Source organism: Salmo salar, chromosome 23 (assembly GCF_965601325.2).
Source record: "Salmo salar chromosome 23, fSalSal1, whole genome shotgun sequence".
NCBI classification, from domain to species: Eukaryota; Metazoa; Chordata; class Actinopteri; order Salmoniformes; family Salmonidae; genus Salmo; species Salmo salar.
In genome coordinates this window covers 46,817,001-46,834,698 of record NC_138313.1, presented here as the reverse complement: position 1 = coordinate 46,834,698, position 17,698 = coordinate 46,817,001, and the positions used below count along the sequence as shown (strand labels likewise).

At 43.1% G+C, this 17,698-nt stretch overlaps 1 protein-coding gene across 2 annotated transcripts; it reads left to right on the top strand.

The window, feature by feature from the left end:
- Window positions 1–1,024: 1,024 nt before the first annotated feature.
- Window positions 1,025–17,332, top strand: saal1 (serum amyloid A-like 1). 2 transcript variants are annotated; one of them, XM_082968184.1, is made up of 13 exons: window positions 1,025–1,205; window positions 1,662–1,852; window positions 2,720–2,821; window positions 4,667–4,750; window positions 5,271–5,350; window positions 5,500–5,559; window positions 7,035–7,150; window positions 13,321–13,495; window positions 14,102–14,184; window positions 14,477–14,668; window positions 14,961–15,151; window positions 15,404–15,496; window positions 16,978–17,332. In XM_082968184.1, exons 1-13 carry the CDS (start codon window positions 1,202–1,204, stop codon window positions 17,101–17,103), a joined length of 1,497 nt encoding a protein of 498 aa, XP_082824310.1. In that variant the 5' UTR covers window positions 1,025–1,201; the 3' UTR covers window positions 17,104–17,332. The 2 variants fall into 2 exon arrangements, with proteins under 2 accessions (XP_082824310.1, XP_082824311.1); XM_082968185.1 differs by lacking the exon at window positions 16,978–17,332 and adding an exon at window positions 15,834–15,878.
- The last annotated feature ends 366 nt before the right edge of the window (window positions 17,333–17,698 follow it).

Genomic DNA, 17,698 nt, shown 5'->3' with positions numbered 1-17,698 from the left:
CAGGGTAGGATAGATATAGGTCTGTAGCAGTTTGGGTCTAGAGTGTCTCACCCCTTTGAAGAGGGGGATGACCGCGGCAGCTTTCCAATCCTTGGGGATCTCAGACAATACGAAAGAGAGGTTGAACAGGCTAGTACTATGGGTTGCTACAATTTCAGCAGATCATTTTAGAAAGAAAGGGTCCAGATTGTCTAGTCCTGCTGATTTGTAGGGGTCCAGATTTTGCAGCTCTTTCAGAACATCAGCTATCTATCTGTATTTGGGTGAAGGAGAAATGGGTGAGGCTTGGGCAAGTTGCTGTGGGGGGTGCACGGCTGTTTACCTGGGTATGGGTGGCCAGGTGGAAAGCATGGTCACCTGTAGAAAAATGCTTATTGGAATTCTCAATTATCGTGGATTTATCGGTGGTATCAGTGTTTCCTAGCCTCAGAGCAGTGGGCAGCTGGGAGGAGGTGCTCTTATTCTCCATGGACTTTACAGTGTCCCAGAACTTTTTGGAGTTTGTGCCGCAGGATGCAAATTTCTGTTTGAAAAAGCTGTCTCCTGAATAAGACCCTCTGCATTTATTGGAAAAGAGTATCAAACTCCTTTCACCACCCTTTGAACTTTATCATTTATTTAATCTGTAGCCTAATGCTTCGAACACACCGACAGCGCTTTACGCAAAATAGCACGCAGCATCGTCTGGATATGTAAACAACAACAGTTCAACATTCACCTTCTGCTACAGTTTCTGTCAAGCCGTCTACGCATACAGTTTGACGCATATGTTCGATAAATCCAACGTATGCACCACACCGAACATAATGCAACTGCCTCTACAACACAATGCTGCAAGGCAAACGCCTTCACTGGAAATGAATGTAATTCTGGTGTACCAAAACGCAAGAACACTGTCGGTGTGATCGAAAAAAGATTTTTTTTCAATTCTCTCATTGACTCCTCAAACCCCGGCATGGTCTGTTTCGCAAGCGTTCCCGGAAATCTCGCGATGTTGTGCCTCTGGGTTTAGAAACTCTGTGGTATGATAGCCTTCACACGCATGCGCGTTCCTTCTATTGCGTTGGAGGCTCATTTGAAAACATTAGCAGTGACTAGCAATGTTTGTTTTGGTTAGCAAGCAATTCGCCTAAAGTTACGTTTCTGGATAACACATTGATATAAACCCATCATTATACTCGAGGAACGACTGTCAACATTCATGGGTGAGCTCAAGGAAATGGATGGCTTTGTTGTAATGTGCACAGGGACACTAGCGTTATAGAGCTACTGAAACTAGCCGGTCTGAGTAGCTAACATGGCTAACTAACAAATGCTAGGGCATTATATTTTTAAGGCTTTGCTAGCCTTGATCTTCTGTCTTGGCTAACATTTCAGGAACGTTTACTATCCAACATCGACCGGCGAAATTTAGCCAGGTAACTAACTTCCCCCTGCGAAGCCGTCCTTACCCTATCCTGGGTCGCACAGCTGGACACGACGTTTTGGAGCGTTCAGATAGAAATTAACTAGATAGAACAAACATGCATCTCTGACAATGACATGAAAAAATATTTATACCTGCAATGTTTGAGAACGTTTTACGTACTGAACATGGCCCTGCACACCTCCAGAGGTAGTAGCCAGCATTGCGCGTCTTACCTTATTATGTTTCTGTTTAGAGGACCACAGCGTGGATGACGACAACTCCAGCATCCTGTCATCCTCCCCGGCGAACTCTCCTGTCATGGACCGTAACCCCTCACCACCCCCGGACAGAGAGGGGGAGCAGGACGGGGAAAAGGTGGATGCTATAGGGGAGACAGTTTATAGCAAACACTGGCTGTTCAGCACCTTGACCCGTCTGATTCAGGTAGGTAACCGGTTATGATTCAGGTAGGTGACTGGTTATGATTCAGGTAGGTAACCGGTTATGATTCAAGTAGGTGACTGGTTATGATTCAGGTAGGTAACCGGTTATGATTCAGGTAGGTGACTGGTTATGATTCAGGTAGGTAACCGGTTATGATTCAGGTAGGTGACTGGTTATGATTCAGGTAGGTGACCGGTTATGATTCAGGTAGGTGACTGGTTATGATTCAGGTAGGTAACCGGTTATGATTCAGGTAGGTGACTGGTTATGATTCAGGTAGGTAACTGGTTATGATTCAGGTAGGTGACTGGTTATGATTCAGGTAGGTAACCGGTTATGACGGTTATGATTCAGGTAGGTAACCGGTTATGATTCAGGTAGGTAACCGGTTATGATTCAGGTAGGTAACCGGTTATGATTCAGGTAGGTGACTGGTTATGATTCAGGTAGGTAACCGGTTATGATTCAGGTAGGTAACCGGTTATGATTCAGGTAGGTAACCGGTTATGATTCAGGTAGGTGACCGGTTATGATTCAGGTAGGTGACTGGTACATTGTTGCAATACAGTATTACTTGTTGCTGATCAAATACCAACAGAAGTACATGAAGTATATCTTCATGACTCATGAGACGACTCGTCTAGGCTATTGAAGTCTAGAAAGGGTTATGGTGATGATGCGTTCTCCATCATATTATCCTTTTATAAAAGGATCCTCATTATCCTTTTATTTTTTTTTGCTCTTTACAGAAAGTGGTCTTCCATTTTGTACATTTTATTGTTAAAATGCAGAACACATTTTGTATGGGTCATCTTGTGCTCAAAATGCATCGTTGACCATCGTTGATGTTGTTGTTATGTCCTTCAGATTGTGTCGGAGCAGAACACGGGAGACTCTGATGCCCAGATGCAGCTACCTGAGGAAGATGAGGATGAGCTGTGTAAGATCTGGGATATGGCCATGGATAAGGTGTGTGTCTGTCTCTCTCTTTCTTTTCCATTTAAAAGGGCTTTATTGGCATGGGAAACATGTTTTACATTGCCAAAGCAAGTGAAATAAGCAATCAGAAATTAACAGTCATCATTACAATCACAAGAGTTTTGAAATAATGTTATATTGTTGGCTATGTACAGTGTAACAATGGGCAAATAGTCTCTTTCTCTCTCAAATGTCTATTTACATCTGGAATATATACAGTGCATTCGGAAAGTATTCAGACCCCTTGAATTTTTCCACATTTTGTTAGGTTACAGCCTCATTCTAAAATCGATTAAATCGTTTTTTACCTCATCAATCTGCAAACAATACCCCAAAATGACAAAGAAAAAACAGTTTAAGACATTTTGCTAATTTATAAAAAATTAAAAACTGAAATCACATTTACATATTCCTCATGGACTGCACCAGATTTGACAGTTCTTGCTGTTTTATGTTACCCCACTCTTCCACCAAGGCACATGCAAGTTTCCAGACATTTCTGGGGGTAATGGCCCTAGCCCTCACCCTCCGATCCAACAGGTCCCAGACGTGCTCGGATTGAGATCCAGGCTCTTCGCTTGCCATGGCAGAACACTGACATTCCTGTCAGTGTTCCTTCGACAATAAATGCGAATCCGACCATCACCCCTGGTGAGACAAAACTGCGACTTATCAGTGAAGAGCACCTTTTGCCTGTCCTGTTTGGTCCAGCGACGGTGGGTTTGTGCCCATAGGCGACGTTGTTGCCAGTGATGTCTGGTGAGGACCTGCCTTACATCAGGCCTACAAGCCCTCAGTCCAGCCTCTCTCAGCCTATTGCGGACAGTCTGAGCACTGATGGAGGGATTGTGCGTTCCTGGTGTAACTCAGGCAGTTGTTGTTGCCATCCTGTACCTGTCCCGCAGGTATGATGTTCGGATGTACCGATCCTGTGCAGGTGTTGTTACACGTGGTCTGCCACTCCGAGGACGATCAGCTGTCCGTCCAGTCTCCCTGTAGCGCTGTCTTAGGCGTCTCAAAGTACGGACATTGCAATTTATTGCCCTGGTCACATCTGCAGTCCTCATGCCTCCTTTCAGCATGCCTAAGGCACGTTCACACAGATGAGCAGGGACCCTGGGCATCTTTCTTTTTGTGTTTTTCAGAGTCAATAGAAAGGCCTCTTTAGTGTCCTAAGTTTTCGTAACTGTGACCTTAATTGCCTACCGTCTGTAAGCTGTTAGTGTCTTAACGACCGTTCCACAGGTGCATGTTCATTCATTGTTTATGGTTCATTGATCAAGCATGGGAAGCAGTGTTTTAACCCTTTACAATGAAGATCTGTGAAGTTATTTGGATTTTTACTAATTACATTTGAAAGACTGGGTCCTGAAAAAGGGACGTTACTTTTTTTACTGAGTTTAGGTTGGCCCATGTTGCCTCCAAAGGCACTTACATATTTTGTCTTGCCCATTTACCCTCTGAATGGCAGACATACACAATCCATGTCTCAAGGCTTAAACATCCTTCTTTAACCTGTCTCCTTCCCTTCATCTACACTGATTTTAAGTGGATTTAACAAGTTACGTCATAAAGGGATCATAGCTTTCACCTAGATTCACCTGGTCAGTCGGTCATGGAAAGAGCAGGTGTTCCTAATGTTTGTATACTCAGTGTGTATATTCTGTATACAGAGATATTTAAATAAATACCAGGAGTATGATAGCTAGTTTATATTGTCATGAGTCGGCTGTAAAAATGTAGCATTTCATGTTACAAATGTTTTTTGATGTGAAATGTGTTAATCTTTCTGTTTCGTGTGGGTTAATATGACCCTGTCTTCCTGTCTCTCTGTAGGATGTGGCTGGTTTCTTACAGGAGTTCAAAGCTGGAGATATCCTCCTGGGAGTGATCGCTAAGTCTCGATGCCCTCGTCTCACTGTGAGTGAACTGTTTTAGTATTCTAGGTTCCATCATGTGTGTTATACTAGACCCCCTGAATTCTGATTTGGCTGACAGCTGTGGTATATCAGACCGTAAAATAAATATTTTACTGCTCTAATTACGTTGGTAACCAGTTTATAATAACAATAAGGCACCTCAGGGGTTTGTGGTATATGACCATTATAAACTGGGTGGTTCGACCCCCGGAATTCTGATTTGGCTGACAGCTGTTGTATATCAGACCGTATACCACGGGTATGACAAAGCAATAAGGCACCTCGGGGGTTTGTGGTATACGATGGTATATTGACCATATATCTCACACCCCCGCCCCCTTGGGCCGTATTGCTTAATCAGTCCACCGTCTAGTCTTTGAAATGCAATATTAATATTAATAATAATATCAATTAATATTCCTTTTCCCCCAGTTGCAACCCACCCAGCAACATTTTAAATTGGTGTAACATCATGTTGTCATGGTGTCTAGTTGATGTTTTCCCTTGTCCTCTCTCCCCAGGAGATATGTGTGGGGATCCTGGGTAACATAGCCTGCTTCCCTGACACTTGTCTGACCCTCAGCCAGAACAACGACCTAGGGTAAGTGGAGATGGCCATTTACTAAAACCCTTTTCACACTGTCATGACAACCTGAACAGTACTGTGTTGGCTCTGATATGTACCAGCACCGTTCCAACTCATGGTGGATGTTAACCGTTTCTGTGGCGTAATTCTGTTTCTCTCCACAGGGTGGTGCTGTTGCTCCTTCTTGGAGACACTGATCCCCCTACACTGCTGGAGACAAGCAGGTGACAATACCCTAAAAAAGGCTAGAAAATCCTTCATTGTTTGTTGTCGTAGCTCAAATAAGAGGAAGAAGCACACACACTTTTTTTTTTATAGAGATTAAACTCTCCTAAATAAACTGAGCCTGGTTTCCCTAAAGCATCTTAAGGGTCATTTCGTCATTAGAACCTTCGTAGGAGCGTCGTTAAATCTCAGAGCTGTTTCTCAAAACCATCGATGCGTTCGTTATTTGCCAACTGCTTGTGACCACTCGTAGAACAGCTAAGTGCGACATTAGAATATATTTTTTTTACCCTTCCACCTCACTTTATACACAAAAGATCTCCGCTAAACATAGGATCAAGCTGTTTATCTGTCTCTCTGTGACCTCTGATAACTTGGGAATGAAGTTGACTACAAAAGTTTCCCAATGTCTTTGCAATTGTTAGAAACAAAGGATAAAAACATGCTTTCAAATGAAAACCGAGATAAATATATACATTAGTCCTATAGGTATTTGTTGGTGTTTTTATTAGGATCCACATTAGCTGTTGTGAAAGCATCAGCTGCTCTTCCTGGGTTCCACACAAAACAAGACATAATATACAGAACATTTAATAGACAAGAAGAGCTCAAGGACAGAACCACATCAATTTGGCTACATAGTCCTATATAGTTGAATCATATTGAATTCATTACATGTTCAGTCCAATTGAGTTCTATTTTTGCTAATTGTAGGCTACATTGTCTGTCATTTTATTTTTTGTCTCAATATATTTCATGATGTGTAACAACGTGCCAAATCTGTTATTTCGTGTATTATTATAGAGTAGGACTAAGCATTATAATATGCCACCACAATATTTTCAGCTATAGGTGGTAATATGAGCTGATCTGTCGTCAGTATTGTGGAATACTTCTAATGTTAAGGTCAGATTTGAATGGAGAAAGCTGATCTGAGAGCAGTGCTGCCTTTTTTTAATTACATTTTTAAATTTACCCTTTTATTTAACTAGGCAAGTCAGTTAAGAACAGATTCTTATTTACAATGACGGCCTACCCTGGGCCAAACCCAGACGACGCTTTGCCAATTGTGCGCCGCCCTATGGGACTCCCCAATCACGGCCGGTTGTGATACAGCCTGGATTTGAACCAGGGTGTCTGTAGTGACGCCTCAAGCACTGAGATGCAGTGCCTTAGACCGCTGCGCCACTCGGGAGCCCCCTTTTCGTTCCATCCTATCAGTATTCGACACATGCTCCAACGACACACTTAGCGAATGTTTATTTTAAAAAAAATTCTGCCTGGTGTTTTTTGCAAACGCATGTTATATTTTCGGCCGTTGTAGGAACGATGTCAAAACACTCGTATGCCTAAGTTCCATGGCTATCGGGAAATCTGGCCCAGGTCTTGTCAAAGTCTTCTATTGCTTTTAGACTGCGTTTTTGTGTTTTGCTGATATTTCGTTATTGATTGGTGTGAATGTCTTTTTGTCCAGACTGCTGCTGACCTGTGTGTCCCAGAGCGATGTGTCTTCTCTGTGGCTGGAGAGAGTACGGCAGCAGACCGCTGTGTGTTCCAGCCTTTGCTTCATCATGTGCAGCTCCACCAACAGTAGGTCCTTTATATGTTACAACAACTCAATGTGATGAAAGATGTTTTCTTTCCAAACTACTGGGAATCATTTGTCAAACGTGACTTGCACAAATGTGAGTATATTGAGAATATTGATTTAGAATATGTTCAAAGATTCATCCACCCAGGGACTCATCTATCAACAATGAGGAATATACATTGTCAGTCACCGGCTTCATTAGTAAATGTGTTGATGTGTGTACCCACAATAACAATCAGACATACCCCCAACCAAAATCTCTGGATGAACGGAGGAATCCGTACCATGCCGAGAGTCCGTTCTGCAGCATTCTATGTCAGCAGAACGAACCCCATGCGACTCTGTGGCACACAACGCCATGCAAGGCAAGCACGTACGAACTCCACAAATCCATTAGGGATGCAAAAAGACAATACAGACTCAAACTTGAATCAAACTTGAATCGATATTCAACAACTCAGACTTGCGTCGAGTGTGGCAAGGACTACAGGCTATCACAGACTACAAAAGGCACATCCAGCTGTCTGGTGCCCACCGACGCCTCCGTCCCAGACGGGCTTAACACATTCTATGCTCACTTCGAGGCAGACAATACCGAGCCATCCAGGAGGACTCTCGCTGTTCCGGAAGACCAGGTGCTTTCGCTCTCCAAGGCTGACGTGAAGAAATCTCTCAAAAGAGGGACTATTTGGTCAGCAGGTAGCCTAGTGGTTAGAGCGTTGGACTAGCAACCGGAAGGTTGCTAGATCGAATCCCCGAGCTGACTAGGTAAAATCCCCTGAACAAGGCAGATAACCCACTGTTCCCCGGTAGGCTGTCATTGTAAATAAGAATTTGTTCTTTACTGACTTGCCTAGCTATAACATTATTTAATTTTTTTATCATTTAAATTCACAAAGCTGCCAGCCCAGATGGCATCCTTGGCTGCTTGCGCCGACATCTTCAACCTGTCCCAATCGGTAGTCCCCACTTGCTTCAAGGAGACCACCGTTGTCCCAGTGCCCAAGAAAACCAAGTGACATCCTCAAATGGACTATTGCCCCATCGCACTCACGCCTGTCATCATGAAGTGCTTCGAGAGGTTGGTCATGGCCCACATCAAGGCCAGCATGCCAGGCACACTGGACCCACTCCAATTAGCCTACCGCTGCAACAGATCTACGGAAGATGCCATTTCCATCACTATTCACACGGCTCGAACACAACAGGAACACCTAAGTACAGTTGAAGTCGGAAGTTTACATACACCTTAGCCAAATACATTTAATCTCAGTTTTACACAATTCCTGACATTTCATCCTAGTAAAAATTCTCTGTCTTAGGTCAGTTAGGATCACCACTTTATTTAAGAATATGAAATGTCAGAATAATAGTAGAGAGAATGATTGATTTATTTCAGCTTTTGTTTCTTTCATCACATTCCCAGTTGGTCAGAAGTTTACATACACTCAATTAGTATTTGGTAGCATTGCCTTTAAATTGTTTCATTTGGGTCAAACGTTTCGGGTAGCCTTCCACAAGCTTCCCACAATAAGTTGGGTGAATTTTGGCCCATTCCTCCTGACAGAGCTGGTGTAACTGAGTCAGGTTTGTAGGCCTCCTTGCTCGCATACGCTTTTTCAGTTCTGCCCACAAATTTTCTGTAGGCTTGAGGTCAGGGCTTAGGTGATGGTCACTACAATACCTTGACTTTGTTGTCCTTAAGCCATTTTGCCACAACTATTGGAAGTATGCTTGGGGTCATTGTCCATTTGGAAGACCTATTTGCGACCAAGCTTTAACTTCCTGACTGATGTCTTGAGATGTTGCTTCAATATATGCCATCTATTTTTTGAAGTGCACCAGTCCCTCCTGCAGCAAAGCACCCCCACAACATGATGCTGCCACCCCTGTGCTTCACGGTTGGGATGGTGTTCTTCGGCTTGCAAGCCTCCCCCTTTTTCCTCCAAACATAACGATGGTCATTATGGCCAAACAGTTCTAGAGCAGAGAACATTTCTCCAAAAAGTACAATCTTTGTCCCCATGTGCAGTTCCAAACCGTAGTCTGGCTTTTTTATGGCGGTTTTGGATCAGTGGCTTCTTTCTTGCTGTGCGGCCTCTCAGGTTATGCCCATATAGGACTCGTTTTACTGTGGATATAGATACTTTTGTACTTGTTTCCTCCAGCATCTTCACAAGGTCCTTTGCTGTTGTTCTGGGATTGATTTGCATTTTTCGCACCGAAGTACGTTCATCTCTAGGAGACAGAACGCGTCTCCTTCCTGAGCGGTATGGTGGCTGCGTGGTCCCATGGTGTTTATACTTGTGTATCTGTTTGTACAGATGAAAGTAATACCTTCAGGTGTTTGGAAATTCCTCCCAAGGATGAACCAGACTTGTGGAGGTCTACAAAATTTTTTCTGAGGTCTTGGCTGATTTCTTTTGATTTTCCCATGATGTCAAGCAAAGAGACTGAATTTGAAGTTAGGCTTTGAAATACATCCACAGGTACACCTCCAATTGACTCAAATGGTGTCAATTAGCCGATCAGAAGCTTCTAAAGCCATGACGTTATTTTCTGGAATTTTCCAATCTGTTTAAAGGCACAGTCAACTTAGTGTATGTAAACTTCTGACCCACTTGAATTGTGATACAGTGAATTATAAGGGAAATAATCTGTCTGTAAACAATTGTTGGATAAATTACTTGTGTGATGCACAAAGTAGATGTCCTAACCGACTTGCCAAAACTATAGTTTGTTAACAAAAAATTTGCGGCGTGGTTGAAAAACAAGTTTTAATGACTCCACCCTAAGTGTATGTAAACTTCCGACTTCAACTGTAGGAATGCTGTTCATTGACTACAGTTTAACTTTCAACGCTATTGTTCCCTCCAAGCTCAGAGCTCTGGGTCAGGACACTACCTTCTGCAACTGGATCCTGGACTTCCTGACGGGCAGACCACAGGCTGTGAGGATTGGCAATAACACCTCCACACTGACTCTTAACACAGGGGCCCCCCAGGGGTGTGTCCTTAGCCCTCTGCTGTACTCCCTGTTCACCCACGACTGCGTGGCTTTGCACGACAACAACTCCATCATCAAGTTTGCTGACGACACAATGGTTACAGGCCTGATAACCAACAACGACGAGTCAGACTATAGGGAGGAGATGAGTGAATTGGCGTTGTGGTGCCAGGAAAACAATCTCTTTCTCAACGTCAGCAAAACAAAGGAGTTGATTATTGACTTCAGGAGGACTGGGAACACACCCTTATCCACATCAACGGAATTGCAGTAAAGAGAGTCAGCCATTTTTTTTAAGTTTCTCAGCGTCACCAAGGACTTGACATGGGTCAACACCTCCACCACTCTTGTCAAGAAGGTCCAGTTGGTTCCGTTGGTTCCTGTTTCGGGATCACAAGGCCCTCCAGCAGGTGGTGAAGACGCAGTTTTCACAGAGTACGATAGTGTGGGAAAAAAATACATTTTAAAATACGCAAAAAATTGGATTATAGTTGGCACTTTGTGATTATTTTTTTTACTCAGCCGTATGAAGTTGGAGCTGAACCAATCAGACGACTTGGGCAAGGATGAAAAAAGTCTCTAGGCCCACCCCTCGTAGCCGTAGTACTGTTTTCCTCGAACTGTCGTACCAACTGTTTGCAAAATACATTTTCCAAACTGTTGTGTTATTCAAGCACATTATCAGTCAACCGCTTCTATTTTGTAGTTAGCTGCTTAGCTAAGTCGTCATTACAACGAAGGTAGTTAGCTACTGTGTTTAGTCAACTAAGCGATGACACTTTCTTGCCCGCACGTGCTTTGATCTCCGCAAACGGTAGTAGGCGCGAGCGCATTGACGTGCAAGGTAACAGGCGCAGTGTCACTGTAGTTCAGTTGGCGTCGGCTACATGGATGGAAACACATGGCAGAGAGCACTGATCTGCTAGTACCATTATGTTAGACTGTTGAAGATTAGCAGGCCTATGTTCAATGAATCCGTTGTTGATCTTCTCCTCTTCATATTGCTGTCTGTCAACTGTAGGCTGCTAATCAATCAAATGTATTTATAAAGCCCTTCTTACATCAGCTGATGTCACAAAGTGCTGTACAGAAACCCAGCCTAAAACCCCAAACAGCAAGCAATGCAGGTGTAGAAGCACGGTGGCTGGGAAAAACTCCCTAGAAAGGCCCGAACCTAGGAATGCAGGTGTAGAAGCACGGTCATTATTATGATGTCATAATAGCCTGGTCACCAATGACGACAAGGCATGTTGAATTGAATGGTCAGTCTAGTAGTCAGACCTGATGAATGAGGTCAGGTATAGAGGTCTGAAAAACAAGCTCATCTAGGCCTAATTCAATTTCATATTCCAAGTGGGACTACTACATTGCATCCAGTCATTTTTAATTGTTTAGAAGAAAAAAATTCTCCCCCAAAATGAAGAAGCCAGTTAACACTTTCAAATAGGACTATTCACATAATAGACACCTATTAGTTAGAATGATCATTACCCTTCAATTTAACCTAGGAAAAAGTGTCATTTTTTTAAAAGATCAAACACAAGACTTTGGTCTTGGATTCGTTTTGATATAATTTAAGACTAGGAAATGGCAGTTTATAGGTTTTTCAAAAAAAGCAAAATGCTTCAACTTGCTGAGGGGGAAGTTGACTGACCCCTTCCATACCTCCCACCTACCCAACCTTAAGCCTACATCAGCACCACCTTGTCAGAAAGTCCTGGGGTGAGCCCTGATTGTATATCTCTAAACATTTTTCTAGTTTGCTACTGAAGAGCAGCCAATTACCAAGTACCCATAACAGTCTATAGCATACCATTCCTACTGAGACAGTGTTCTGCCAACATCATTATTTGCCTACGTTTTAAGCAGTGGGTGTCTTATGTGCGCCGTCGTGGGGTGCCACTGCCACGCTGAAGTGGTACTGATAAAAATTCTTCAAGTTTCGCTGGGGCCGTGTTCCCATCCAGGACATCTACTTGAAACGGTGCCTGAGGAAGTCCTGCAGCATCGTCGAACATCTCATTCCATAATCATGGGCATTAATATGGAATTGGTCCCCCCTTTTGCTGCTATAACAGCCTCCACTCTTCTGGGAAGGCTTTCCACTAGATGTTGGAACATTGCTACGGGGACTTGCTTCCATTCAGCCACAAGAGCTTTAGTGAGGTCTGGCACTGATGTTGGGCGATGGGGTTGAGGTCAGGGCTCTGCGCAGGCCATTCAAGTTCTTCCACATTGATCGTGTGTGTGTGTGGGGCACATTCTCAGTGTTAATCAGATGTTTATCAGGTAAACAATTAGTGATGTGTAAGAAACATAACAATTTTTTTGGGGGTGACCAACTTTTTAAAAAAATGTTGGGGGGGTGGCAATTGTGTAATGTCAGTAGGTCTGCTTCAGAGGGAGGGGCAGGTAGCCTACACATACAGATAAATATTTCCAGGAAGAAGTTTCTCAGTGACAGAGTGAGGGATTTGAATAGGCGCTTTGTGTTTTCGAGGGACTGGAAAAAAATGCCTGGATCATAAAATAATGAATGTTATTAACCGGTTTTCATATTTTTCAAAACACTTTCATTTAACTAGACAAGTCAGTTAAGAACAAAATCTTATTTACAATGACGGCCTACACCGGCCAAACCCGGACAACGCTGGGCCAATTGTGCACCGCCCTATGGAACTCCCAATCACGTCCGGTTGGGATACAGCCTGGATTCGAACCATGGTGTCTGTAGTGACGCCTCAAGCACTGAGATGCAGTGCCTTAGATTGATGCGCCTCTCTGGAGCCCAAGAATAATATAGATCACTTTTGTTCCCAGTTTTGATTCTGTTCCTCGAAAAATTGCATTACTTTTTTTGTTTTGCATTCTGTTCTCTGAACAAGTTCCAACCCCTGATATTTGCACATGTTGTATGTTTTGTTAGAAAGAGGATAGACCGTAAGAGGTACACCTCTATCCACTGACCTCTAGGTCACCCAGGCCTGATCATTCTCGCGTGGGCTTCTGGTTTTTTTCTTTTTCATGAGAACAAATATACATATTTGATGAAATTGTTGAGTGAGACCCACTGTTTACTTTTCATTCACTGTGTGTGTGTGTGTGTGTGTGTGTGTGTGTGTGTGTGTGTGTGTGTGTTTTTTACATGGGGGTGTGTGTGTAGTGGACCTGCTGGTGAAGGTGGGGGAGCTGGTTGACAAGCTGTTTGACTTGGATGAAGAGTTGATGAAGACCTGGGTCACTGCTGGATCTCAGCCCAGTGATGAAGACAAAGAAGAGGAGGGCGAGAGACGTCTGGACGTGGCCTCCTCGCTCCTCGAGGCTGCCAAGCAGCTAAGGTAAAGACGTTTGTTTCTGCTAATATTAATAATATTATCTTAGCAGGTATTGGGGGAAAAAACAGCTCTCTGTTAGAACCACTTTGATGGAGGTATCAGTAAGAGCAAGCTTGTAACAGCATGACATGTTTTCAGCAGACCTGCCACTGGGTGGCGTTATTCTAATATGACAAGCAACATGAAGGGCTATCCACGTGTTTCCACAGGTCAGAGGGTTTATGAGGGTCTGTCCACGTGTTTCCACAGGTCAGAGGGTTTATGAGGGTCTGTCCACGTGTTTCCACAGGTCAGAGGGTTTATGAGGGTCTGTCCACGTGTTTCCACAGGTCAGAGGGTTTATGAGGGTCTGTCCACGTGTTTCCACAGGTCAGAGGGTTTATGAGGGTCTGTCCATGTGTTTCCACAGGTCAGAGGGTTTATGAGGGTCTATCCATGTGTTTCCACAGGTCAGAGGGTTTATGAGGGTCTATCCATGTGTTTCCACAGGTCAGAGGGTTTATGAGGGTCTGTCCATGTGTTTCCACAGGTCAGAGGGTTTATGAGGGTCTGTCCATGTGTTTCCACAGGTCAGAGGGTTTATGAGGGTCTATCCACGTGTTTCCACAGGTCAGAGAGTCCAGAGGGTTTAGAGGTGTACCTGCATGCCCTCCAGCTCCTCACCACTATCCATCATGGGATTCAGACACTGGGTGAGACGTGTTGTTCAAAATGTTACAAAATGGCTGCTTTTATTTATTCAATAAATGTTTTGACAGCTATTGTTACTGGTTGGGAAAAAGTCCATAAGTTACAGGAACTTCTCTCTTTAAATGACTTCTCCCTCTTGGTATATCTAGTATGCTATTATGTTAATATATTTCTATCTAGCTGTTTTTTTTATCCTGAGATCTGAAGTTAGTAAGATTTCCACTGTATTCATTACTCATAGCAAGTAAAGTTGACTAAGTAGACATGAAATATAACTGGGTCCCTCGTCTCCAGCTGTTGCAGGTGGGACAGGCCAGGCTCTATGGACCTTCCTGTGTGAGGTAGTGTGTGAGGACCTGTGTCAGCCAGACGACCCTCCGTTAGTACTACAGGAACAGAAGAGCTTACTGGTCCATGCTCTGGCTGTTCTGTCAGTCCTGTATGCGTGTCAGGACCAGGAAGCAGAGCACAGCAAAGCAGACACACGTAAGAGACCACCTGGATTTCACTTTAGTCTCTGACACCGTCTCTCTCTCTCTGTCTTGTCCCGTGAGACAGAGAGAGATGTTTCTAATGTTGTTACTGCTTAATCACAAGACTTGAGCGTCCATTTAATGTCTTCTTCTTTCACTAACTGATCGTTTTATTCTAACCAAAACCAATGGAAGTCACTGTAACCTGAAAGTGAAAACATTATAAGGCAAAATGGATGTTTTTTTTATTTTTTAAATTTCATGTTCCCAATCATCCCAAAGTATCTGAAAGGTCTGTTCTCCAGTATTGCCTCTAGTTGGGAGCATGTTGAGGGTGCTGCAGTACCACAGGGAGTACCAGGTCAGTTCAGGACACGGACACAAGGAGAAGAAGGATGGACAGGAGAAGGAGGAGGAGAAGGTGGATGAGCAGCTCCAGGCTCTGATCCAGACAACGGCTGAGTTCCTCTCTGACATCATCGCTGACCTCACCAAGGTAACGCTGCCGCTGGAACTGTCAATCAAAAAACAGTCACTGTTTCCTACGATGTTACTTCCATCTCTAAACCAAAATAAGTTGATATGAAATTTTTTTATATTGTATGTTTACAACTTTTTATTTAACTAGGCAAGTCAGTTAAGAACAAATTCTTATTTACAATTGTGTGTGTGTGTGTGTGTGTGTGTGTGTGTGTGTGTGTGTGTGTGTGTGTGTGTGTGTGTGTGTGTGTGTGTGTGTGATCCCTAGGATGCGGTGTCTGAGTTGGTGACGAGAGGTTACCTGACAGAAAAGACATGTCTGTCAGCAGTAGGCTCTATGCTCCCCCAGTTCAGCCCTGCCGTAAGTTCTCGCTTTCTAATGCGCACATAATATCCACCATGACTGACAAATAGAGGCTCCTGTATATAGATGTCAGTGGATAGTATATCATGAACATTGTGGCGGCATCATTGTGATACTAAATCAGGTCAATAAGAGTCTGTTTCCAGTTTATGTGTTGTCTTTGTCTGTGATGTCACTTGTTCTCTGGAAATGTGGTTTCCACCACGCCCTGACACTTCCTCCCGGTGTGAGTAGATGTTGTCATAACTAACCCTGCAACACCTGGTCTTCATGTTGTCATAACTAACCCTGCAACACCTGGTCTTCATGTTGTCATAACTAACCCTCTGTAGAGGTACAACACCTGGTCTTCATGTTGTCATAACTAACCCTCTGTAGAGGTACAACACCTGGTCTTCATGTTGTCATAACTAACCCTCTGTAGAGGTACAACACCTGGTCTTCATGTTGTCATAACTAACCCTCTGTAGAGGTACAACACCTGGTCTTCATGTTGTCATAACTAACCCTCTGTAGAGGTACAACACCTGGTCTTCATGTTGTCATAACTAACCCTCTGTAGAGGTACAACACCTGGTCTTCATGTTGTCATAACTAACCCTCTGTAGAGGTACAACACCTGGTCTTCATGTTGTCATAACTAACCCTCTGTAAGGTACAACACCGGTCTTCATGTTGTCATACACCCTCGGGTCCCCGGTCTCATGTTGTCATAACTAACCCTCTGTAGAGGTACAACACCTGGTCTTCATGTTGTCATAACTAACCCTCTGTAGAGGTACAACACCTGGTCTTCATGTTGTCATAACTAACCCTCTGTAGAGGTACAACACCTGGTCTTCATGTTGTCATAACCCCCGGGGCCTTAACCCTTTAACATCTGGTCTTCATGTTGTCATAACTAACCCTCCGCCGGTGGTATAAAGTACTTAAGTACTTACTTTAAAGTACTACTTAAGTAGTGTTTTTGTCTATCTGTACTTTACTATTTATATTTTTGACTACTTTTACTTCACTACATTCCTAAATTTAATAATGTACTTTTTACTCCATACATTTTCCCTGACACCCCAAAAGTACTCGTTTCATTTTGAATGCTTAGCAGGACAGGTAAATGGTCCAAGTCAAGCACTTATCAAGAGAGCATCCCTGGTCGTCCCTACTGCCTCTGATCTTACACTCACTAAGCACAAATGCTTTGTTTGCAGTGTGCCCCAGGCTAACCTTCAATAAGTTAAAAAAATAATAATAATAATATTGCAGTCTGGTTTGTTTAATATAAGCAATTTGAAATTATTTATACTTTTGATACTTAAGTGTATTTAAAACCAAATACTTTTAGACTTATACTCAAGTAGTATTTTACTGGGTGACTTTTACATTTACTTGAGTCATTTTCTATTAAGGTACGTTTACTTTTACTCAAGTATGACACAATTGGGTACTTTTTCCACATCTGCCTTCCTTTACCTGTATAGGTACAACACCTGGTCTTCATGTTGTCAGAGGCTGATCCCCAGCTGGCAGACACAGTGAGAAAGGAATTTCCTGTCTCTCTCAGCCCAAGCTGGTCCACTAGCCCTCCTCTTCCTTCTCCAGACTAAGGTATCCACAGTGGATACTGTTATATCCATGGAATACCACACTGCGCATTCAGAGAGGTTGCATACTAATACCAATACACTTGGACTGTACTGTGAAAAACATGAAATGGTGTCCACTGTTTTAATGTTTGTTTTTAGATCATGCTTTATAAAAATAGAATATCTTACTCCAGAAAAAAAACTGAATTATTTGTTTGTTTAACTTGTTTAAAATAAAATGGTATTCTTATTTGATATCATGTTTTAAACCAGTATTATCTCCTATGTGGCTAAAAAGGATCATTACATTGTATGTTCCGATGTGGTCCTACTGTATTCAGTGTTGGGTTGCAAAATGATGCTAACTTTCCTCACGTTCCCGGGGTTTCCAGAAATCCAGGTTGGAGCTTCTGGATTTCCAGCTTAATCCCTCCTGATTCCAGGAAACCTCCAACCGGTATTTCTGGGAAAACATGAGGATTTTGGGAAAGTTATCACCATTTTGCAACCCTAATTCAGTCATGTTTCTGTCAGTCTGTAGACAAGGAGAGCTTTTTCCAGCTCATAACAGATCATTGAATGGACTTCTTTACCCAGTCAACTTGTTGCTGTTTTT

Excerpts from the sequence above, each read along its gene's own strand:
- saal1 (XM_082968184.1), top strand. Across the intron at positions 1,853-2,719 it reads CCTTGACCCGTCTGATTCAG|ATTGTGTCGGAGCAGAACAC; the intron begins GTAGGTAACCGG and ends TATGTCCTTCAG. Across the intron at positions 13,496-14,101 it reads GAGGCTGCCAAGCAGCTAAG|GTCAGAGAGTCCAGAGGGTT; the intron begins GTAAAGACGTTT and ends GTGTTTCCACAG.